General features: G+C 42.9%; 1 protein-coding gene across 2 annotated transcripts in view; it reads right to left on the reverse strand.

Annotated features, from left to right (window-relative positions):
- The window catches only part of COLEC12 (collectin subfamily member 12), a 178103-nt gene that overhangs the window by 22648 nt on the left and 130111 nt on the right, over nt 1-25344 (reverse strand). For both annotated transcript variants that reach the window (XM_075585245.1, XM_075585246.1), the window contains exons 3-4: nt 10171-10293; nt 509-607 (exon numbers count right to left, since the gene is read on the reverse strand). In XM_075585245.1, the coding sequence (XP_075441360.1) occupies nt 509-607; nt 10171-10293 (222 nt within the window). The remainder of the gene's footprint in view (nt 1-508; nt 608-10170; nt 10294-25344) is intronic.

A 25344-nucleotide genomic window follows, 5' to 3' on the forward strand; every position in this document is an offset into this window, starting at 1 on the left:
ACACTCTCCTATCCCAATGGACTTAATATTTATTGTTATAGATATTGTTTTAATTGTGAAGTATGCCCTTTCAAATTTAAAAAAAAAAAAAGACCTTGGTGGTCATGCTAGACTGGTCCCAAAGTTTATGTCGAGTGGTTATTCGACGGGATGTGCTTTAAGGGGGCAAGTGGTTAGGGAGACATCTACCTCCAGTTTGCAGCTCTGCTACTACTCTGCTGGCCGCAGCAGGACTGTTGTGCTCTCGACCTTTGAAATGTGTCAGTCTGACATGCAGTCATAATGTTTTAATGTTTTAAAAGAAATACATGTTGTAGCCTTGTTCTTGTTCTGGGGGTGGAGGTGTTTCTGGATCTCCCTGGTCAAGGATTTGATTTCCATTCTCCATCTTTGCAGTGAAATATAAATGTGGGTGTGCAGGTCTTGTTGAAAGTAACGTCATTCTAAGTTGGTAAGAAATGCAGAGGAATATACACAATAGATGAGTAATTGCTTGTTCAAAAGGTACCTAATTTTTTCAAGTCGAGTTCCACTTCCGTCAGTTTCTTAGTATAACCCCTGTGTGACAAATCCATGTCATCTGATACACCATCCATTCTTTCTACAACTGAAGAAAAATGTGAGGGAGAAAAAAATTATTTGACCGTTAAAGCAGCAGTCCAAGTGACATGTTTTTTTTAATAGGTTTGAAACAGGGGGTCTCCGGAGCTGAACCATGTTGATTCATCTCAGGGGAACCCCTGCTTCTCGAGACACTTACCTCGGTAGGGGTGCCGGTATCTCTCTGCGGTTTAAAGCTCTAGGTCACATGGGCCAATAGGAATACAGAAGGGATGACGTCATTGGCTTCCTATTGGCCTGTGTGATGCGGTACATTTGGCCGCCATTTCGATACCCCAGGTTGCCCAACCAGAGCTTCTATCAGCACCCCCTATGGAGTTTCTCGGGAAGCAGGGGGTTCACGGAGCTGAAATCAATGCAGCTCTGTTCCGGAGACCCTCTGCTTCAAACCTATTATAAAAACCGGGACTGGGGCTTTTAAAATTATTATTGTGAAAGAAATACAAAAGGATCTATTTATCAAAGCCAGGTTGTTGTTTAATTTTCTCGCTCCTTACCCCCCCCTCCCCCCCAAAGTTTTGCAGCTGGGAAACTTTGATAAGTAGACCACAAAATATGAAGATCAGCATGCAGCACTACTGAAAGTCTATAGAAAACAATATGAATTGCACCTGAGCATAATTTAATGCGTATCTTATGAGATACATATAATTTTAGAAACTCGTATTGAAACCATTTCAGCACTGGAAAAGTTAAGATTAAAGCAGGTACTGTATGCACTTTGAGTGTATGTAAAGAGTAGAAATACCAGGGAATGTGTAAATTGTGGTAATTCAATGCAGCCCCCACACATTGTCTAGCTGGTTGAGGAGTATCAAGATGTAGATGTTCAATCATCCTTTGCCCAGCAACTAAGATGTCTCCTGAGGCCTATATTCTGAAGGTTGCTGGACTGCATGTAGCTTTATTAAATACCCACCTATAGTGGCTTAGTATATAGATATAACCCGCTTCATTGCTCTGAGATACGTTGGGATAAATCTATGCAGCATGATGCTTCAGCATTGCCATTGTTCCAGTTGTACTAGTTCCATGTAGGTAACCTCGGACTGACATTGTACAGCTCTGTTTAACTAATATTGTATCTGATGTTGAAAAGTAACTAGGCCCACATTTGCTAAGTGGTGCTGCCTTGTGTGCCGTAAGACAATTTACAGCGCTGGAAGGTGCCTTATGGAATAGCAATACTTGGTGAATATGGGCCACAATTTACCATTTTGGTTCGATATATATATATATATATATATACAAGTCATAGTTAGCCTCTGTTTGCATAGAATTCAAATAAAATATAGCAAAATATACCCATTCGTATAAGAGCAGAGCTTCATGATAATTTTAGATCCTCTTCCAAAACAAAAAAAAAATCTATATTTCTTCCAAAAAGTAGAAATTCGTTTGAGTTCTAGTGACATAATATTGTGTGTTAGTGTTTATCAGGCAGTCATTTAAATGCTTCGAAACTTACAATAGGATAAAGTATGTCTGGCAGGTACTTTAGTATTTCACAAAAAGGTAAGATGCACTTCACAAACCAATCCAAAAATCAGCAACCAAAAATAATGGCATTTTAAAGTTGAACAAAACTAAATTCAATAAATCTATTGCTTCCGGGTTGCTAGTAGGAAGCACTTAGCAGAGACCAAAGTGACAAGGTAAAGTCCAATGAACTTTGATGTACAGTACAGTACTGCATTAGGTCTTGCTCACAGTAGGAGCCAATACTGTATATACATTTTGTTAATTAAGTGACATGGTATACAAAGAGATGTAAGTGTTATGTTATATATAGGTGTTTAAAAACAAAGGTCCGATAGTCTAATACCAGGCAACAAGCCTAGACATTGTTGCTGATAGAGGTGGGTAAAGCAAACTGCCTTTAGTTTTCCCTCAGATTGTCCCACTATACACTTGCACATGGGAACCTACTTAGCGTAGCCAATGAGATTCCATCGAGGAAGAGGGTTTTCCGTGAAAGGAAATTGAAAAGGGACAATTTTCCAACATCAGTGCTATTTTTGTGGGTGCACTCACAGAAACTGAGCTCTGGCACTTTTTTTTATATTCCTAAAAGTTTTTAGCGGTCAGGAAGAAACTTCATAGAGTGATAATGTAATTATAAAGATTGGGAGAAACACTAGCCTTGAATAGTTACAGTATATGCTTTTTTCTACATTGTATAGGGGTTCAGCACCCTTTTTCCTACAAAAACACCACTCACTAACATTATATTATGAACATGAAAAGCCTTTTAAATTTATATTGGCGAAGGAATAAAAATGTCGCAGACCTTTTTGTGAATTTTACGTATATAAACCTTGCGTATTTACATGGCTTTAGAAGCTGTTTCTGTAAGTTTATCTTGTCGAAGAATTTTTGCCAGAGACTGCCTAAATCTATGAATTAGTACTCTATGTTTTTGTTATTTATACAGGATATCCTAATCGGGCACCATAAACAGAACATTTCGGCTTGTCTTTGAGTCTTTTAAATGCTGTATCAACCTTTTAGAAACCTTTTATTGGAACTTTAAATTAGTAACTGGAAGGATGTCGGCTGTATGAAATCACGTCTCATTGTAAACTATAAAAAGGTCAGACCTTAGCCATGATTTGCTTTATTACTTACCACCTTTATGCTTGCTATAAGGAAATGATGAGTGTTTGAGGATAATGGGGTATTATGAATTAGTGAATATTGGGGTATCTTGAAGGGCAAATATTGTAAGAGCTACTAAAAGGTACTGTTATTGTGCTTAAATATTGCTTAAATAATGTTTATATTAGGCACTTATATTGGGAATAAAGGACTTTTGCAGCTGCGCATTTTGTATTGCTTTTCAGAGGTTAGCTGAAATTACCTGTCCTCCAATTTGCACACACATTTCCAGCACGCTCTAACTCCAACACCCACCACATTATATATATATATATATATATATATATATATATATATATATATATATATTTGAACAACACAGATGCAAGCCTGCAACAGACTAAATATAAAGAAACCAAAATCAGTAGAATCGCCTATAAAGAAATAATAACAATAGGATACTGACGGTGCTGGGGATAAAGCATATATGAAAACAAAAATAGAAACAAAGTATCCCACGTAATGCACTCTGGTGTAAACAAGTATAACAAGTTTATTAAAGACACACCACATAACATACAGACATCATTGTATGTTTGTATGTTATGTGATGTGTCTTTAATAAACTTGTTATACTTGTTTACACCAGAGTGCATTACGTGGGATACTTTGTTACTATTTTTGTTTTTATATATATATATATATTGTGACAGAAACCAGGGGATGGTAATAAATTCCGTATATAGGGCTCCCAGGATACTAGACAGTTTCTATCCTGTTTGGCCTGGGAGTGCAGCCTTATAATACATACACTCCATCCCACAGTTTGGCAAGCGCTGGAACTGAGGGATGAGAGATCCAGACCAGAGTTTGTCTGCTGCCTGATTTCTGTCACCTGTCATGCTAATTAGGAATCAGGTATGAAAGACTGATTTCCTGTTTGCTCTGGTCTCCCCACAAGAGCCAGGAGGCTGGAAGGCTGCTGAACTACAGAGGGGAGAAGCCTCTTCCCCAAACAGGTTCAATCTTTCTGTTCATTTGTGTAAGACTGCAAAAGTACCTTGTTTTGTTGTTGGGAGTGGAAAAGCCACTTCCAACCCTGAGTCAGGGATATCTAAGTTAAGTTATCGCTCAGGTGAGCAGCTTTTGTTTTGATCTGTTTTCTGTTGTATGCACTGTGGCAGTCTCAGTGCCTGGGACTGAATAAACCAGGCATAGCCTGTTTAAAGGAACAGTACGTGACGCCTCATCATTTAACCTACCCTAAAAGACCGTGTTCTAAACAGTCCCGGACAAACGACGGAGCCCCGGAGTAAGCCGTTTGTCACATATGGTGGAGAATGCGGGCAGAGCACTAGGGGGTCTGCGGGTTGAAGAACTTTGAAAGAAAAAAAAAAAAAAAAAAAGTTTTTTTCATCCTCTGCAAACAAGATGGAAGACGTGGTGGGTGCGCTGGTACGCAATGTCGCTGCCCAGAAAGACGCGAATGAAACCCAGCAACAGCTGTTAATAGCCCAGCAAGAAACTAATGCAAACCAGCAGCAGACGAATGCAGCCCAGCAACAGCTGCTAATAGCCCAGCAAGAGATTAATGCCAACCAGCAACAGGAGAATGCCAACCAGCAACAGACGAATGAAGCCCTGCAAAACGCGAATGCAAACCAGCAAGAGACAAACCGCTTGCTGAGAGAGGAGCAACAGCGGTTCGCTCAGGGCTTACAGCAGGAACTCGAGATCCTGAGGGGGACTATCAGTAACCTTCCACTGGCAGCGGCAGCCCCAGTTCCGAAAATGACCAGGGCAAGCCACTACCTTCAGAAGATGGGACCCTCGGATGATGTGGAAGCCTATCTTCTCACGTTTGAACGCACGGCACAGAGAGAGGGATGGCCAGAAGCTGAGTGGGCTGGTCTAATCGCACCCTTCCTAAGCGGCGAACCCCAGAAGGCTTACTTTGATCTAGAGCCAGCCGAAGCTAACGTCTATGCAAAATTGAAGTTCGAGATCCTCGCCCGCCTCGGCGTAACCACGGCTGTTCGCGCCCAAAGGTTTCACGCATGGTCCTTCACGATGGATAAAGCCACCCGAAGCCAGATGTATGACCTCATCCACCTCGCCCGGAAGTGGCTACAACCCGAGATCAACTCAGCCAGCCACATCGTGGAACGGTTGGTCATGGACCAGTTCTTGAGGAAACTTCCCTCTGCCTTACGCCGTTGGGTCAGTCGGAGTGACCCCCACAATGCGGATGAGCTTGTGGCCCTCGTAGAAAGGTACAATGCAGCAGAAGAGCACCCGCAACCCACAGTCGTGGAGCAACCCCACTACCCGAGGTTCCAGGACTCTTCCAGAGATGGTAAAAGGGTACCGGGGTTAAGGGGCGCTGAAGAGCGGCGACCCCCTTCACGCAGCACAAGCAACAGTGGTTCGCACACTAAGGGCAATAGCCAACATGGGGAGCCGGGAAAAGGCTCTAAGTGGGACACAGACTATGTACCTAAATGTGTAAATTGTCATGAGAGGGGCCACACAGCAAAAATCTGCCCACTAAATGATGAGCCCATGCAATGCAACAGCGTGGAACCTTATTCGCTGTTGTCCCAATGTATGGGCCCTAGCCCAGAGGACCCCTTGAATAACCATCTGTGGGCATTTGTAAAGGTTAATGGTAAGAGGGTTCGGGCACTTCTTGACTCTGGGAGCATGGTCACACTAGTGTCCGAATACCTCTTGCCCATTAAGAAGAAACAGAGAAACAGTTCACAAAGAGTGGCAATTTGTTGTATACATGGGGATAATCATGAATATTCCACTGTTGATGTTTTTTTTGAAACAGAGTTTGGTTCTTTAGATTTCAAGGTGGGTATTGTACCCAAACTGGCACATGATGTGTTAATAGGGACCGACTTTCCCCATTTTCTAAAAATGTGGTCCCCCGCTCAGAATAGCGCCCAGAGTTCAATAGCGGACCATAACGAAGTATTAGAAGAAACAAATCCTTTCCCTTTTTCAGAAATGGAGGTTGACGAGGGCCCAAATAAGAAGGGGGAAAAGGAGGAGTGCTGTAAAATTCCCTTCCCCATCACTACTTTGGTAGGGAATACCCCAAATCAAGATGTTGAGCAGACACTTACCACCCCAGAACCGGATAAGACCCTCGCTGACCTAGAGGTCAGTCCTGGGAGTTTTAAGAAGGCCCAGTGGGAGGACCCCACATTAGCGGTAGCAAGGGGAAATATACGGGACCAGAATAGTACTCCTGGCCAACCAGATAGGTCACTTGCTTACCCCTACTTCGAGGTAGAGAACGACCTAGTATATCGGGTTGATAAAAGGAAATCAGTTACAACTAAACAATTGTTGGTACCACGGACATTCCGTAACGTAGTATTACACCTCGCACATAGTCATCCATTGGGGGGACACCAAGGGGTGGAAAAGACAAAAGAAAAGGTTCTCCGAAGCTTCTATTGGCCTGGGGTTCTGGCAGAAATTACGAATTATTGTTCCTCATGCCCAGAATGTCAGATCACCGCCCCGTTCAAGGCGTACCGCAGCCCATTGGTACCCCTTCCCATAATAGAGGTACCATTTGACCGGATTGCTATGGATCTAGTAGGACCCCTAATAAAGTCTGCTAGGGGACATCAGCATATATTGGTAATATTAGATTATGCCACCCGATATCCGGAGGCAGTTCCCCTACGTAGCACCTCAGCTAAAAACATAGCAAAAGAGTTAGTAGTTCTGTTTTCCCGGGTCGGGATTCCTAAAGAGATTCTATCTGACCAGGGAACACCATTTATGTCCCAAGTAACGAAAGAGCTATGTAAACTCCTAAAAATCAAGCATCTCAGAACCTCAGTCTATCATCCACAAACAGATGGTTTAGTGGAAAGGTTCAATAAAACCTTAAAGAGCATGTTACGGCGGGCGGTTGATAAAGATGGGAAAAACTGGGATTGTTTGTTACCGTACCTGTTATTTGCCATTAGGGAAGTTCCCCAATCATCCACAGGCTTCTCCCCGTTTGAACTATTGTATGGCCGACACCCAAGGGGCTTACTGGATATAGCCAAAGAGACTTGGGAACACGAGGTTACCCCTTACAGAAGTGTAATAGAGCATGTTGCCCAGATGCAGGACCGCATTGCTGCAGTCCTACCCATAGTGAGGGAACACATGGAGAAAGCTCAAGAAGCACAGAGGAATACATATAATAAGGGTGCTAGGGTCAGAATTTTTTCTCCAGGTGATAGGGTACTAGTTCTGGTTCCCACCGTGGAGAGTAAATTCCTTGCTAAATGGCATGGGCCATATGAGGTCTTGGAAAGAGTGGGAGAAGTAAATTATAAGGTAAGACAGCCAGGTAGGAGGAAACCTGAGCAAATATACCATATAAACCTACTCAAGCCCTGGAAAGATAGAGAAGTCTTGTTAACCCTAGTACCCCCAGGTCCGTCAGAGAATCAAGAAACTGACCCAGAAGTTAGCATAGCTGAAACCCTGTCTGTTCATCAGAAACGAGAGGTTCAGAATTTAGTGAGAAGAAACAAAGAAATCTTCTCTATACGGCCAGGTCGAACTAGCGTAATTGAACATGACCTAGTCTCTGAACCAGGGGTCCGAGTTAACCTTAAACCGTACCGAATCCCAGAGGCCAAAAGAAAGGCTATAAGTTTAGAGGTTAAAAAAATGCTAAAACTAGGTGTAATTGAGGAATCCCAAAGTGGGTGGAACAGCCCTATAGTCTTAGTCCCAAAGCCAGATGGTACAACAAGGTTTTGTAATGACTACCGGAAACTAAACGCGGTGTCAAAATTTGATACTTATCCTATGCCCAGGGTAGATGAACTTGTAGAGAGACTGGGCAAAGCCCGATATCTCACAACCCTAGACCTAACAAAAGGGTACTGGCAGGTTCCCCTCACAGAAAGGGCAAAAGAAAAGACAGCCTTCTCAACCCCAGACGGCCTCTTTCAGTATAAGGTGTTGCCTTTTGGCTTACATGGAGCTCCCGCCACATTCCAAAGAATGATGGATAAAATTTTAAAACCACATGCTCGGTATGCTGCCGCCTACCTGGATGATGTGGTAATCCATAGTGAAGATTGGCAATCCCACCTTCCAAAGGTCCAAGCTGTGCTTGACGCAGTCCGGTCTGCTGGACTAACTGCTAACCCCGCTAAATGCACTATTGGTCTGGAGGAGGCCAAGTATCTGGGATATTCTATTGGCAGAGGTTTACTCAAACCCCAAACACTCAAAGTGGAGGCGATACAAAATTGGCCAAGGCCAGTTACAAAAAAACAAGTAAGGACCTTTTTGGGGTTAATTGGGTACTATAGAAGGTTTATTCCCAATTTTGCAACTAAGGCAACACCACTAACTGACCTCACAAAAGCAAGAGGACCGCTAATGGTAAAGTGGTCCCCCGAAACCGAACAGGCCTTTAGAAGCCTGAAAGAAGCTCTCTGTGCCCAACCAGTGTTGGTCACACCTGACTTCTCCAAAGAGTTCGTAGTCCAAACCGACGCATCTGAGGTAGGGCTGGGGGCGGTACTCTCCCAGGAGTCTCAAGGTGAGGAGCACCCCATCCTTTATTTAAGTAGGAAACTAAATCCCCAAGAGAAAAATTACTCCATAGTAGAGAAAGAGTGTCTCGCAATAAAGTGGGCTGTAGAGACGCTCAAATACTATCTGTTGGGGAGAAAATTCCGGTTGGTCACAGATCATGCACCCCTTACCTGGATGTGTCAAAACAGGGAAAAGAATGCTAGAGTGACCAGGTGGTTCCTAAGCCTACAACCCTTTAAATTTTCTGTGGAACACAGGTCAGGGCACAAACATGGCAATGCTGACGGGTTGTCAAGGATGCACTCCCTAATATCCATGGTCGCTCATCCCTCGAGGTCTGAGCTGGGGGGGAGGATATGTGACAGAAACCAGGGGATGGTAATAAATTCCGTATATAGGGCTCCCAGGATACTAGACAGTTTCTATCCTGTTTGGCCAGCCTTATAATACATACACTCCATCCCACAGTTTGGCAAGCGCTGGAACTGAGGGATGAGAGATCCAGACCAGAGTTTGTCTGCTGCCTGATTTCTGTCACCTGTCATGCTAATTAGGAATCAGGTATGAAAGACTGATTTCCTGTTTGCTCTGGTCTCCCCACAAGAGCCAGGAGGCTGGAAGGCTGCTGAACTACAGAGGGGAGAAGCCTCTTCCCCAAACAGGTTCAATCTTTCTGTTCATTTGTGTAAGACTGCAAAAGTACCTTGTTTTGTTGTTGGGAGTGGAAAAGCCACTTCCAACCCTGAGTCAGGGATATCTAAGTTAAGTTATCGCTCAGGTGAGCAGCTTTTGTTTTGATCTGTTTTCTGTTGTATGCACTGTGGCAGTCTCAGTGCCTGGGACTGAATAAACCAGGCATAGCCTGTTTAAAGGAACAGTACGTGACGCCTCATCATTTAACCTACCCTAAAAGACCGTGTTCTAAACAGTCCCGGACAAACGACGGAGCCCCGGAGTAAGCCGTTTGTCACAATATATATATATATATATTTGTACAATTTGCATCGGTTGTGCTATGAGTAATGGTTGGAGATGTGTTTATCGTGTAAAATGCTGAAACCTATGACCTGTGCACCATTAAATAGAAATGTTGTGCATATATGTTCAAGGAACACATTGGAAATGTTAATGTGTTTTTACAGCATTTACACTAATTAAAGAGTTTACTTGTGGAAAAAAGGAGGGCTTCTGATTGACGCCTATTATTTATTAGACTGTATTAAGGAAAATGCCATTGTTTTGTATACTTGTCATTTTTTTTAAAATAAATGTTCCACAATTTAGCATTTTTTTTGCTTACATTTATAACATCATCTACGTAAGATCTTCACGTTTTATTGGAAGGCAAAATGGTGGCAGAAATTATGCACATACCTTTGTATCCAAGAATAGCGACCGTGATTGTTAGCAAGGCACACAAAACGTACAGCAATATGATGGAAAACTTCAGCGCCCAGTTGTTTTTACATTTTGTACATTGCGTGCCTTCCTGAATACCTGGAAGAGAGAATTCAGTCTGGCGTTGTTATCTAAACTTGAGGTAAAGAACAATGCAACTTTAAAAGATTTGCCCTGAGCATCCTGTGCATTGCTGGCCTCTCTTGCCGTTATAACTCAATCAATGCTAAGAGCGTGCTTAATATGGAGCTGTAACTGCTCATTTGTATGGCTACACTGCCCACATAGCATCGAAGAGCATCAACATACTATAAAATAGTAGCAGTAGAATGGATGTTTTCCAGAACAATTCCTCATTCAACATGTGGGGGCTATTTGGTCCTGAGCAAACTTCCCGTTCTCACAAGTAAATATTGATCACCTTTTTAGGGTTGCATATGCTGGTGCTCCCCCTTCACACAATTGTAATAGAAATGCAATTTGCTGCAATTTTGCAAGCGTCGATGATTTGATGACAGAACAGCATAAACTACAAAAATCCCCAGAAGTTATATCTACTTGTTCCGAGTTCAAGTAAAGTAGAAGATCTGATATTAATCTTTTATAATAGAATTTAGAACTGATTTATAATTAAAAAAAATGTCTGCATGATGTCTGTAATGTTCCTTTAAGGGCCATAGTTTCTAAATGGTGTTAAGCCATGAAGGCAGTTTATAGACTAAGAAGTGTAAGATCCCTCATGAGTTAGCACCCATTAGTACAATAATCTTTAATTATTTGGATCTATCACCAGACATTTTAGCGGAGCCTGAGGAAGACCAAAAGTCGAAATGCGTTGCTCTCACCACTAGGCAATTTTGACCCAGCACAGCCACCGTCAAGGAGTGGATCTGAGAGGAGGCAGCACTATATCCGGACGCGGGGCAAGTTAGCTGCGCTCCACGAGACCCACGAGCAATTTCCTTTAGACGGCTGGCTTTTTCTTTTTATGTTTCTTTTTATGCATCTTTCTCATTGTTTTTATATATGTTTTTTAATAAATTTTGCTGTAGTCCACGAAAATCGTGACAGTGTTCAATTTCACATCTACACCAAGGAGGGGTCATCTACCTACACTGGCCCACTTGGAGATTAACACTATCAGTATCACAAAGAAGTTAAAGATACCCTGATGTGCATTTACTCACACAAGGCCGTGTGAGTATCATTTTTATTTCTATTTTTATTTTTATAGATCTATACATATCAGATCATTATCACCCTCACAGGGCACCAGACTTAAAGACACCAACAGGAAAAAAAAGATACCTTCCCCTGGGATTGCACTCACACTTGCCCGTGTGAGTGCCTGCAGCATTTTTGCTGCTTTTACGTATCTGCTTGGGCTTTTCTAGTGGGTTATCACAGAATTATGTTGATGTTTCCCCACTAACAATTGTTTTCCAATTTGTTCACACCGAGGGGGATTACCACACTGAAAGTTGAAGACCACCAGAGAAAACCAGGAAGAAGCTTACAAACCTGAAAAGAAGAAAAGGAGACTTTCAAGATAAAGATACCTTGATGTGTATTTACTCACACAAGGCCGTGTGAGTATTATTTGATTTATATATATCACTAAATACTGGACCCTTATTACACCTATAGATCACTACGTGTAAAGACCAGATTGGGATAAAAAGATACCTTCCCCTAGGATTGTACTCACACTAGCCCGTGTGAGTGCTGGCAGTAATTACTGCCTTTATATATATATATATGCATTTAGAGCTAAAAAATTGGACTTGATCAGTACTGTCTGTATTCCCCTCTAAACCACTGTTTTTCAATCTGTTCACTCCGAGGGAGACATCCACATTGTAAGCCGAGGACTATTGAAGATATCCAGAAAGAAAACCAAGTCCTGAAAAGAAGAAGGCAACCGACCAAGAGAACACTAAGACAAGTAAACCTTGCTGTGAGAGCATTTACACAAGGCCGTGTAAGTGATTTAATATATCTTTCAAGCACACCCACAAATATCTATTTAGATACTCTAGATACCCCAAATTCTTCAACCTGTGCTCCCCCTTTTTTCTCTCTATATCCCTATCCACCTTGAAGCTCAGAGCACCGGTAACATTGTTACAACCACTCATTAAAAAAAAAAGTGCATACAAATGGTTTTTTGATGGCCACAACTGATCGTAATAAACAATAGATCAATAATATCCCCCCCGGCCAATTTATAAGACTCGGACGTAATTGTAGTCGTGATATGGATTTTGAACAACAAGCTAGTGAACTCTTTAATACATTTCTATCTAGAGGTTAGAAATCAGACCTACTGACCAGTGCATGGCATCATGCTAGAGCCCTTGATAGGGATCAATTGTTGATTACTAAAGCCCGTTCTACCTCTCATTCTCGGACTACGGATTTAATCAATGTTCCCTTTATCACTAAATATAATTGTCACGGTAATGCTATTAAACAGATAATTCATAAATATTGGAACATCTTGGGTAGTGACCCAGTTCTGGGGCCTAGATTGCCTGATAGGCCACAAATATTATTTAGGAAAACTAATAACTTTAAAAGTTCACTTGCCCCTAGTGACATAGGTTTCAAAACATCCCAAGTTCCTACATCGACATGGCTTCCTACTAAACCTACTGGTAACTTTTCATGTGGCAAATGTCTAGAGTCTCAATTTCTTCATAAAAATCACACGACCTTCTCTTCTTCTATTTCCTCTAATCAATATACTGGTAAGGATTGTATTACTTGTTCAACAACACATGTCATGTACCTCCTCGAGTGCCCCTGTGGTCTCCTTTATTTAGGTAGAACTAAGGGCACTTGAGGAACTAAGGGCACATTTTAGACCAGGTACAGAACATCAAAATTGGCTTTGATAAACATAGTGTCTCTAAAAATTTAAGGCATGCCACAGACAGAATCCATCTTCTCTTCAATATAAAGGTATTCAAGTTGTTCCAATAGACAGAAGGGAAGGTGATAGAGTCAAGGCACTCTCTAAACAGGAGAGTTATGGCACCTTTGGGATTGAATGAGCATATAGACATTCTTTAATAATAATAATAATAATAATAATAATAATAATAATTTCTCTTTATTAATCTCTTTTTCTCTAGTTGTAGGACCCCTCATTGCAATTTATGTGGTGGTGCATTCTTTCTTTGCAATCACTTATTCCATATTTGGCATACGTTTCCTACCTTGTTCCCTAGTTGGGGGTGTATATGTGTCTTTATTTCCTCCAACACGTTTTTAACAACTAGTCAGAACCCTGGCTTAACTCTATTTTTGGTAAACATGTATTGAATAAATGTATTAACATGTACTCTTGTCTTTCCTCCCCCTTCTTTTCTCTCCCTTAATTAGACATTTTTTCTTTTTAAATATGTTTTTTTTGGATTTTATAAATATTATATAAACCTGTGACATTGCTCTTCTTTGTGTTAATCCACCTTTCTTGTTAATGTATTTGTACTCCCAATTGGTCATTTTGCATCAACCAATGAGGTGTTTATTATCTCAAGCATTTACTGTACACCTTGTTTCTCTGACCAATCGCCATCTATGGAGGAGTTTAAATAGCACACTCTCTCTTTTTGCAATCAATCCCTGATGAAGTAACACCTGCTACGAAACACATTGGATTAGATTGTGTGCTATTTTTCAACTGAGTCTGTTTCCAGAAATGCTCCTTATTTGCTCAGTGTACTTTTCATTTTATACTATCTGAGACTATCCGGGCTCTAAGTAGTACGGGGTGGTGACGTCACCTCTGAGTACCCCTGTCACAGCTGATCTACGAACACAGGTGATTTCAGCTCTAGCAACACCTGTGCAGCTGACGGAGATGTGGGGTGTGTCTATGTAGGAGCGGGTGCCTACCGGAGCCTAATTTCCATGCTGTGCTGTGACGCCATGAATACCTGCTCGTCTGAGACCAAGATCAGGTGCTTCATTCATCGGAGCCTATTCCTTCTCCAGAATAGTGAGGCCGTGACTGCCTGACTATCCAAGACCAGAACGGATGCTTGTCTGAATCTGGACACCTGCCCATTTTTCACCTACTGCCATCTTAGCAGTCTCATTCATGAGACTCATACCATTCCTATGATGCCCGTGGGAGTCCAGTAACCTCAGGACATTGAGAGTTATTATACTTTCTTGCTTTTAATTTATATTGCTGTATTGTTATATATATATATATATACAGTGTTCGACAATTGTATACATTTACTCGCCCGGGGCGGGTGGATTTAACCCCCGGGCGAGTAACTATTGGCCCAAGCAGCACACGTGTTTTTTTTTAAAATTCCCCCGTTCGCGCTGAAATTTCCCTGCTCGCGCTAAAAAAAAAACAAAAAAAAAAACTCCCCTACCTGACTCCTGATTGGCGCGCGCTCCAGGCTTTGTGGGCGCGCGGCCAGGCTCTATATGAGCCCGCCCCCAACGAGCGGCCATTCTGCCTGGAGCTCTGTTGGAGGGTAAGTACTCTCCATGCTGCGGCCCCTCTGCTCCTTCCCTGCGATCCCCCTGGTCCCCACATGGCTCCCTACTCCCCACCGCGGAAGCTCTCCTGTCCCCTGCTCCTGTCCCATTCCCCTCCTCCTGTCCCCTGCTCCTGTCCCCTGCTCCTGTCCCCTCCTCCTGTCCCCTGCTCCTGTCCCCTGTCCCCTCCTCCTGCTCCCTTCCCCTCTTCCTGCTCCTGTCCCCTTCCCCTCCTCCTGTCCCCTTCCCCTCGATCCACCGATCGATGTCAGGGGCGGGAGGTCCCCGCTGCTGCAGCCCGGTTGGCTTGCGGGGGGGGGGGGGGCTCGGCCCTCACCACGTGCCTCCCATGCGTCCCCTACCTTCATGATGGCGCAGCCGCCGCATGAGGTGGGGGGATGTCGGCCTGCCCCCCCCCCCCCCGCCACGAGCATCATGCCGCCGCAGGCTGGGGGGGAAGAAGCAGCCTGCAGCTTGGCCAGGCACTGTGACATGCCGGCGAGGGGAGCAGGGCAGTGGCGGCCACGGCGGGGCTGACTGTCACCTGGGGCGCCCAGTGGGGGATACCTCGCCACGTGCCTCCCACCCACCCTGCTGATTGGGGGGGGGGGATGTCGGCCTGCCCCCCACACGAGCGGGAGATGGGCGCGGGTGGGTGGGGGATTTGCGTGGTGCTGGTCGCGGCCTTTCCTCCCCTGTGTGTGTGTGAGAATTTGTATGTGTGTGTGTGTGGGAGAATGTGTGTGTGTGAATGAATGTATGTGTGTATGGGAGTATGTGTATGTGTGTGACACCAGAGGTCCCCCCCAGTCAGTAACCCCCCCAGTCAGTAACCCCCCCCCCAGTCAGTCACCCCCCAGTTAGTAACCCCCCCAGTCAGTAACCCCCCCAGTCAGTCACCCCCCCCCTGTCAGTCACCCCCCAGTCAGTGTCAGTCACCCCCCACCCCAGTCAGTGTCAGTCACCCCCCACCCCCAGTCAGTGTCAGTCACCCCCCACCCCAGTCAGTGTCAGTCACCCCCCACCCCCAGTCAGTGTCAGTCACCCCCCACCCCCAGTCAGTGTCAGTCACCCCCCCCCCACCCCCTGTCAGTGTCAGTCACCCCCCACCCCCAGTCAGTGTCAGTCACCCCCCCACCCCCAGTCAGTGTCAGTCACCCCCCCACCCCCAGTCACTGTCAGTCACCCCCCACCCCCAGTCAGTGTCAGTCACCCCCCCACCCCCAGTCAGTGTCAGTCACCCCCCACCCCCAGTCAGTGTCAGTCACTCACCCACCCAGTCACCCCTGCCCCGCCCAGCCACTCACCCAGCAAACCACTCAACCAGCCAGTCACTCACCCAGCCTCTCTCTCTGTGTATCACCCACCCTCTGTGTGTGTCACCCACCGTTTCTCTCCTCTGTCTCCCCCACACTCTCTCTCCCCCCCACACACTCTCTCTCTCCCCCCACACTCTCTCTCTCCCCCCACACTCTCTCTCTCCCCCCACACTCTCTCTCTCTCCCCCCCCACACTCTCTCTCTCCCCCACACGCTCTCTCTCCCCCCACATGCTCTCTCTCCCCCCCACACCACTCTCTCTCCCACACACTCTCTCTCTCCTCCCCCACACTCTCTCTCTCTCTCTCCCCCACTCTCTCTCTCTCTCTCCCCCACTCTCTCTCTCTCCCCCCCACTCTCTCTCTCCCCCCCACTCTCTCTCTCCCCACACTCTCTCTTTCCCCAACACTCTCTCTCCCTCTCTCCCCCACACTCTCTCTCCCTCTCTCCCCCACACTCTCTCTCTCTCTCCCCCACTCACTCTCTCTCTCCCCCACACTCTCTCTCTCCCCCCCACTCTCTCTCTCCCCCCCCCACACTCTCTCTCCCCCCCCACACTCTCTCTCCCCCCCCCCACACTCTCTCTCCCCCACCACACTCTCTCTCCCTCTCTCCCCCACACTCTCTCCCTCTCTCCCCCACACTCTCTCTCTCTCCCCCACACTCTCTCTCCCCCACACTCTCTCTCCCTCTCTCCCCCACACTCTCTCTCCCTCTCTCCCCCACACTCTCTCTCCCTCTCTCCCCCACACTCTCTCTCCCTCTCTCCCCCACACTCTCTCTCCCTCTCTCCCCCACACTCTCTCCCCCACACTCTCTCCCCCACACTCTCTCCCCCACACTCTCTCTCCCTCTCCCCCCCACTCTCTCATCCCCCCCACTCTCTCTCTCTCTCCCCCACACACTCTCTCTCTCTCCCCCACACTCTCTCTCTCTCTCTCCCCCACACTCTCTCTCCCTCTCTCCCCCACTCTCTCTCTCTCTCTCTCCCCCACACTCTCTCTCTCTCCCCCACACTCTCTCTCTCTCTCCCCCACACACTCTCTCTCTCTCCCCCACACTCTCTCTCTCTCTCTCCCCCACACTCTCTCTCCCTCTCTCTCCCCCACACTCTCTCTCCCTCTCTCCCCCACACTCTCTCTCCCTCACACTCTCTCTCCCTCTCTCCCCAACACTCTCTCTCCCTCTCCCCCACACGCTCTCTCCCTCTTCCCCACACTCTCTCTCTCTCTCCCCCACACTCTCTCTCTCTCTCTCTCCCCCACACTCTCTCTCTCTGTCACTCCCATACTCTCTCTCTCTGTCACTCACACTCTGGATCTCTTATTTACCCTATATATCTTAACTGCCCTATACTACACCGAAATCTTAACTACCCTATACTGCTTTCTTCCAGATCTGGCTCAAGCTTCACATGGAAGACATCGGAACCCCCCCTAACCCAGAAGACAGGTAATGAACACCTCCCCAATGTATAACATTGCGGGAATGAGCGTACCTGGACATTGAGGGACTGCGGATCAGGTAAGATCCCAGGTGGGATTGCTGCTTTAGATATTGTGAAGCGGGGGCATCCAGACACTGGTTAAGGGGTTCAGGAAACTAGTCATTCACACCTGGCTTTTATTTCTAGATCCGACATTTACACACACACATGTAACAAGGACTAATTGTAGTATAATGTAATACAATAAATACATTTATGTCAAAAACGAATGTTGTTCTGACTAGGAATTTATTAAATGTATTTTATTTATATATTTTATTTTAAAGCGAGATTGGGGGCGGGACTAGGGGCGGGGTTGGGGGCGGGACTAGGGGCGGGGTTGGGGGCGGGACTAGGTGGCGAGTAGATTTTTGGGTTGGGCGAGTAGATTTTTGGGTGATTTGTCGAACACTGTATATATATATATATATATATATATATATATATATATATATATATGTATTTATATATCTTTTAATCAAAATTTATTTTCAGGAGATTTTTGCGCTTCTCTTTACTATCCTCTTCTATAATACAATAAGTGCAACAGACATAAAGCACTTGATAGGAAAATGAATCACTGCCCTGGAGAGCTTACAATCTATGTGGTATGATGGAAGGAGACTTAAAGAGTAGGAGGGGAAGGTGTCAGTGCAATAGATGACAATGTCCTGCCCTCCGTGCTGGCAAGTCCCTCTGTGGGTGGGAGAGCAGTGGTCATGAGTCCAGGCTATTTAAATGCTTCATTCAGAATGTGTTTTCAGATTTGATTTGATGGCGGTGACAGAAGCTGCTTGGTGTATACTGAGTGTGAGGGAGTTCTGCAGGTAGCGGGCAGTGAGGATACAGTAAAAAGTTTTAAGGCGACAGATCAGTAGAGAAGAAAGGGGGGTAAGGTGAAAGTAATGAGCAGAGCACCAGTGACAAGTAAGGTTATAGCGTGAAATCAAAACTGAAATGTAGGGAGGAGCAGAAGAGGGTAGAGCGACAAAGGTGAAGAGGAGAACTTTGTAGATGATACGGAATTTCATTGGAGGCCAGAAGAGGTATTTAATCAAGTATAGTCTAGTCAGATTTAAAAAAAAAATGATTTCTCCTCTAATAAATGAGAAGTGAATGCATACAAGCAAAGTATATGTCAATTTGTATTAAATCTGTGTGTTTTAAACATAATGTAAAGCAATTCTAAATAACTGCATTTGGCAGAAAAAAATACAGGAGCTTCAGATCTGTAAGGTCTATGTTTGCATGTGTGTTCTTGTCAATAAATATTATATTCCCCTATTGTGCAACTAGTGTATAAGATTTTAATTATGAACTGGCTTTGGCACAGATTGGGAACCCATGAATGTATCTGTATTTCTGAATGTCTTCCACTGATGTTGTAAAATTCATCCCATTGTCACGTCATAGAGTGGTTACATTTAAACTGAGGATTCTGGGTAATCACATGCAAATGAGCACACTGGGTATGATACTTAGAACTTCCTAATAATTTCTGCCTGCTGCATTAACCATTTTGCTGCATTAACCAGGATCGTGACCACGTGCGCTCCGATCGCAGAATGCAATATCTACCTGGAAAACGAACAATAATAGCATGACATACACTGTACGTCATAAAGGCAGCCCATGGGTAAAACAGCATGTACACATGATCCTGTGACAAGGAAATACAAGAACAATGGAGTCACTCAAAGCAAGATGTTTTGTCCTTTTGGTCTCATGTCATCAGATTGAGTTTTCTCACTGATGGAGGGTGTTAGTGATTGCAAACTAGACCCAATAGGTTATAGGGAAAAGTTCTAAAATAAAACTAATGAAGGTTTTTTTTTAATCTATCACCATCTGCAAGCAACAAAGGAAGACTCATATTTTGTGGTGAGCCAACAATAAGGATGATCAGCCAATAACAAGGATAAGATGTCAACAAAGCACCTTGTTGAACCATAGGGCCATTTTCTCGTCTTTGTTTATTGTTATAAGGATGCAGTGTTTTCACGCAATGGCTGCAGGAAAGACATCTGGCCAAACAAACTAGAAGGTAATGTGACCCTTCTATCCCCTAAACTGGGGGACTCCCTAATGCCAGTCAGCATGGACACAAACACATACAAATAAAGCTGTGGAGACACCCCCCTGTTCTCTAGATTTGCAGTGCGTATTATTGTGCTGTTACAGTACTTTCCACAGAGATAGGGCATTTGTTTTTTTCATCTCTACAGAGTTCCAGAGTGCGGCACATTTTATTACATTTAAGGTCAACACATAATATTTTCATTGACCTACTGTAGCTCTTTCAATCAATTTTTAATAGCTTTTACATATATGTGTTTTCTATTTTATACTATTCTTTCTCGATGTTTCTAACATTTCTTACATAGAAATATATTCAACTGAAATAAATAAATTGTTCCACTCAAATATATCCTTAAATTCAAATGGGACCTAGAGAAATGAACGCTTCTACTACAATAAAACATGGCACTTAAATCAAACTACTGACATAAAGCATTCTTTTGAAATAAAACTACATTGAAGACTATTATTATATTCAAATAAAATGTTATTTTCCTAAAAATCCAAGATGGGATTTAAAAAAAAACAAAAAAAAAACAATGGTTTTGTACAAATAGAGATTTGTTATTTTTTTGGTTCGACTCAAAATATTGAAATATAAAAATGTGCTTGAAAAATGATGATCCTCTATTGGATCTTACTTATGACCCGATTGATGTGACAAATCTGTACTTATATTTTACTACAGTGCAATAGCAAGTAAAGTGTCAAACGTGGACAACAATTTGAAGTTCTACAGTACATACTGATGTCTCCCGGCTGCAAAAATTTGCTATTATAAATCGGGTGCTACATTTTGCACCACTTTTTGCCCCAGTTTTGCAGCTGGGAGACTTTGAGCCACCTTTATTCTTAAAATCTATCATATCAATTTGCACCCAAATGTGGTACAAGAACAGGACTACCTAGAGACAAGCCAGTGTGATGTTTAATTGTCTGAATTATCTATAGTATATAAAAAAAAAAGCACAGCTGTAATGGTCTCAGTGCAAGCCCTTTAACATACACTTGCTCTGCAAATTTAGTCGTCAAAAAACTGTAATAGGCGGGCCATTTCTATTTCTTCTGTAAGCCGGTAGTGAGGTTAAACACAAATACAACATCAGATTTTTCCAAACCTTGCATACATACTATAATAGGATAAAAGAATGCGTTCCTGCTTACTTCTCAAAGGCAAGATTTAGCAAGCAGTGCTAAGCCTTAAGGCAGGGGCTCTCAACTCCCATCCTCAGGACCCCCTAACAGGTCAGGTTTTCGGGATATCTCTGCTTCAGCACAGGTGGCTCATTCAGTGGCTCAGTCGATGACTGCACAACTGATTGAGCCACCTGTGCTGAAGCAGGGATATCCCGAAAACCTGGCCACTTGTTGGGAGTCCTGAGGACTGAAGTCGAGAGCACATTATCCCTAGCTGCGAGAAAACCATTGTACAACAGGTAAACAGAATAGCACAGCATACGGTGGTGTATACTGCATTCTATTGCACTATTGTAAGCACTAATCAGCACATCTTTCAGCATTTTTAAATCATCGCTCTATAATCTATTAACAAGAAATAGCCGTGTTAGTCCAGGTGCGATAGTGCATAGTTATTGAGTACTTCAGTATTAGGGCTGACACTTGATATTATAAGACAAGCGTCCTCCCTCTTCCTCAGGTCAGCAATACTGATTTACAGAGTCCCTGAGCTTAACACAGATGTACAATCCCAGATAACAATCTAACGCAGATGTTACATAGTTACATAGTTACATATAGTTACATAGTTACATAGTAGATGAGGTTGAAAAAAGACATAGGTCCATCAAGTTCAACCTATGCTAAATTTAGACAACAGATACTTTATCCTATATCTATACTGTACTTACTTATTGATCCAGAGGAAGGCAAACAAAAAACCCCATTAAGGGGAAAAATTAATTCCTTCCTGACTCCAAGAACTGGCAATCGGATTAATCCCTGGATCAACATCCTTCCCATGTATACTTATTTGGTATATCCCTGTATACCTTTCCATCTAAAAAGATGGCCAACCTTTTTTTGAACAAATCTATTATATCTGCCATCACAGTCTCCATGGGTAATGAATTCCACATTTTAACTGCCCTCACTGTAAAGAACCTTTTCCTTTGTTGCTGATGAAATTTCCTTTCCTCCAACATTAAGGGATGGCCCCGAGTCCTTTGTGCTGCCCGTGGGATAAATAGTTCTTTTGAAAGCTCCTTGTATTGTCCCCGAATATATTTGTATATAGTTATCATATCCCCTCTTAGATGCCTCTTTTCTAATGTAAATAAATCTTATTTAGCTAGCCTCTCCTCATAAATTAGATTGTCCACCCCCTTTATTAATTTGGTGGCTCTTCTCTGCACTCTCTGTAGTTCCATAATGTTTTTTCTTAGAATTGGTGCTCAAAATTGTACTCCATATTCAAGGTGTGGTCTTACTGGTGCAATCCAAGATAACAATCTAAGGCAGATGTATGAATTTGTATTGAATTGACTGTTGCAGTAGATACACCATGAGGTCTATTTCCATAAAAGTTTCAAAAAGATAGAAAATATTGAAATAGTAAACAAGGCAGTTGTAATGTATATTGCTTTGTAGCGCTCTGTATAATAAATGTATGCAGAATTCTGTTTATTAACAATGCAACTTTAATGAGTTTATTTACTTGCAATTCATTTTTTACGCACAGAGAGATAAGGGGCCACATTTATTGAGCAGTCTTCTCCCATAAGGCACCTTCTGGCACCTTACAACTCATTCAAGTCAATGGGCTGTAATGTGTCTTCCAGCAGTAGCATGCTTAGCACATATGGGCCTGGTTGTCCTGCATAAGGCCGCAAAGATGTAGCAATGAGAATTAAACTATTCTCACTCGCTTCATAGTGCATTGTAATAACTAAAAAAAAAACAAAAAACATTGAATTGATTTATATTATGGGCTTTCTCTACTGTATGTCCCTTTCCGGTGGTGCAGTGCGTTGAATAAAGAAGGAGACTTGGCAGACCATAACTACAGAGGGCCAATGTCTCATTAAAATGATTAGTCACCGCTCAATGAAATGCCATAGCATGAAGGATGTACCGCCCTGTGAATCCGGCTTTGTCAATTTTGTTGCAAATGAGTGATGATTTCAAAAGAGATACATGACTAATTTAACCAGTAAAACACCAGAATACCAGTTGGGGTTGAAGTCACTACAGCAGAAGAGCATTGCTATTGTTGTTAGACAGTAGACAGGAATACTGTCTGCAAGTTAGTGCCAGGAGCTATCCAACCTCATTAGTGCTGATGCTTGGTAGTTCTTTTGCCCTAAATTGTCTGCAGTCATATGCTAATGCGGACAGTGTGAACATTACAACAGAAACATGATTACATTATAGATGTTGTTGTGCCTGTGCTTACACACCGAAAAGGTCCATGGTTTCATTTGAATAAAGGTCTTATAACTAACACATTCCATGTGTCTTTGAAAATTAATGTAAACATTAGTAAATACACCTATATTAGTAAATATTATAGTGGATGAATAAAATGGATCAAAGCCCACATGATTTCTATTTTGCTTTGGTCATAGAGCTGGTTAGTAACTGTGAGCCTACTCACTAGTTTTGACATTGGATACCAAAATAAATATTGGTGGACTTATGTATTTATGTATGATATGTAAAACCATAGAATTCAAAGTGGGTGTACTTTCTTTTTCACACCACTGTATGTATATGTATATAACAGATGCCCGGTGCATGCTATAAGCACATATATAAAAAATAAATGAACTTAACTGGTGGTGTGGTGCAGGCAGAAGGACAGGGATCACCAGCAAGTCCAGTAGATATAAGGGGGCTTCGCGACGCTGTGTGTGCGCAGCCACGTGTGCGCCTTCCGTCTGCTGGGCGATGTGTGATCATCTCCAGGAGATGGAATTATCCAATATCCAGGAAGTGTGTGAGCGCGGGGGGTGGGGGGCTGTGTCACGGGCGCAGGAGGAGTGGGGGGCTGTGTCACAGGCGCAAGGCGGGTGGCGGGCTGTGTCACGGGCGCAGAGTGGCTTTGCGATGAATCGTAGGACTGAAGGTCACAGAAAATCTGTTATCTGGGTCTTAAAAATACAAACTTACTGGTGAAAAAAAGTAATTTCAAGCCATCATCTTCGTGTTTGTTAGTTTACAAAGCTCTAGCAACAAAACCTTTTGCAGGTATTTAACAATATATAAAAAGTTGCTAGCTCTTGTTGAACACTCGTGAGTTGGGTTACCACCAGGTAATCCGGTCCTAAAGCATGAAGTTGATATTTCTACTGTTAACTCAACATCTAAATTATTATTTATCCTTTAAATAGCAATTTGTAATCTTGAGTTTTCCTCCCAATATGTTTATTTTTTATTTTTAAGCCCAAGTAGCAGCCCACCAACTACAGATATAATCAACCTTAAGTAATTTAGGGTATACATGGCCTTGAGCCGCTTTCTGCCAAATGGCTGCGCTGGGCTGTTCTCCGCTCCAGAGACCGTCCCCCGTCTTCACTGCCAAATCTCAATTTCAGCAGCCAATCAATCGTCTGGACATTGATTGGCTGCTGAAATAGACGTCACGCTGCAGTCAGGGTGATAGAGGATGCCATTCCACTGGTACATTTGGAGGAGGAGAAAGACTGACCAAGATCCACACCCTTAAAGATACTGGGGACCTACCGAGATGGCTGCAGTACTTTGTGATATGGTATCACTACATGCCTGATTTTACATTATCCTTGAGTGAGCCTGTTTCTCTCTGATTTTATTTATTAAAGTTAAACTAGAATCACACTATGGGCCGTGCGCTCTCTTTTCTATAGGATTGGAGCTGGTTCTCCCTATCGGAAGCAGCGGGAGCCCGGAAATCTATTGGACATTACCCAATGCACAATTTAAAGCGACTGGTATCTCACTATTTATTATTTTGTGTTTTATTTGTTTATCTATTTTTTATATATGTGTGTGTTTTTGGTAACACTGAATGTATATATATATATATATATATATATATATATATATATATATATATATATATATATATATATATATATATATATATATATATATATATATCTAGCTAGTGTTCTATGTGTATGAGTAATACAATAACACCACGTACAGACTATAGCTATATTGAAGTATACAGGTACAGCTTGCCATTTTACTTTATATATATATATATATATATATATATATATATATATTAACAGTAATATAGACAGCGCCCTTCACACACCACACCCAAGTTGCTGCAGCTCTGATTGAATGTGGCAAGTGTTTGCACCAGGTAAATTAACTAATTTGAATAGGTAAATCAGTATTATATGGCATGAAATAAATAAATATCTTGCCTATGAAATGAATAAAAAAACAAAAAAGTGTGCATAAAAATACAAAAAAATATATTAATAGAAATAAAATTAAAAATAAAAATAAAATAGAAAAATAAAAATTTGATTTGCAGTGCAAATTACAAAAATGACACAAAATGTGTGATAGGACTAAACTAAACAAAAAATACAAATAAAAATAGGCTCATTAAAAATCAAAATTGTAGACACATAAAAACATGTGATGAATGAGCCAATGTAGGTGAATATAAAAAGGAATACTTAAGTCCACATAAAGTCCATGATAAGATGATACAAAAGTCCAGGCTGCTTCTTCTTGGGCTCACCAAACTCCCACAGTACCTATTAGAGAAAAAGAGAAAAGAAGCGCCCGATCCTTGTGTAA

The sequence above is a fragment of the Ascaphus truei genome, chromosome 2 (assembly GCF_040206685.1).
Source record: "Ascaphus truei isolate aAscTru1 chromosome 2, aAscTru1.hap1, whole genome shotgun sequence".
NCBI classification, from domain to species: Eukaryota; Metazoa; Chordata; class Amphibia; order Anura; family Ascaphidae; genus Ascaphus; species Ascaphus truei.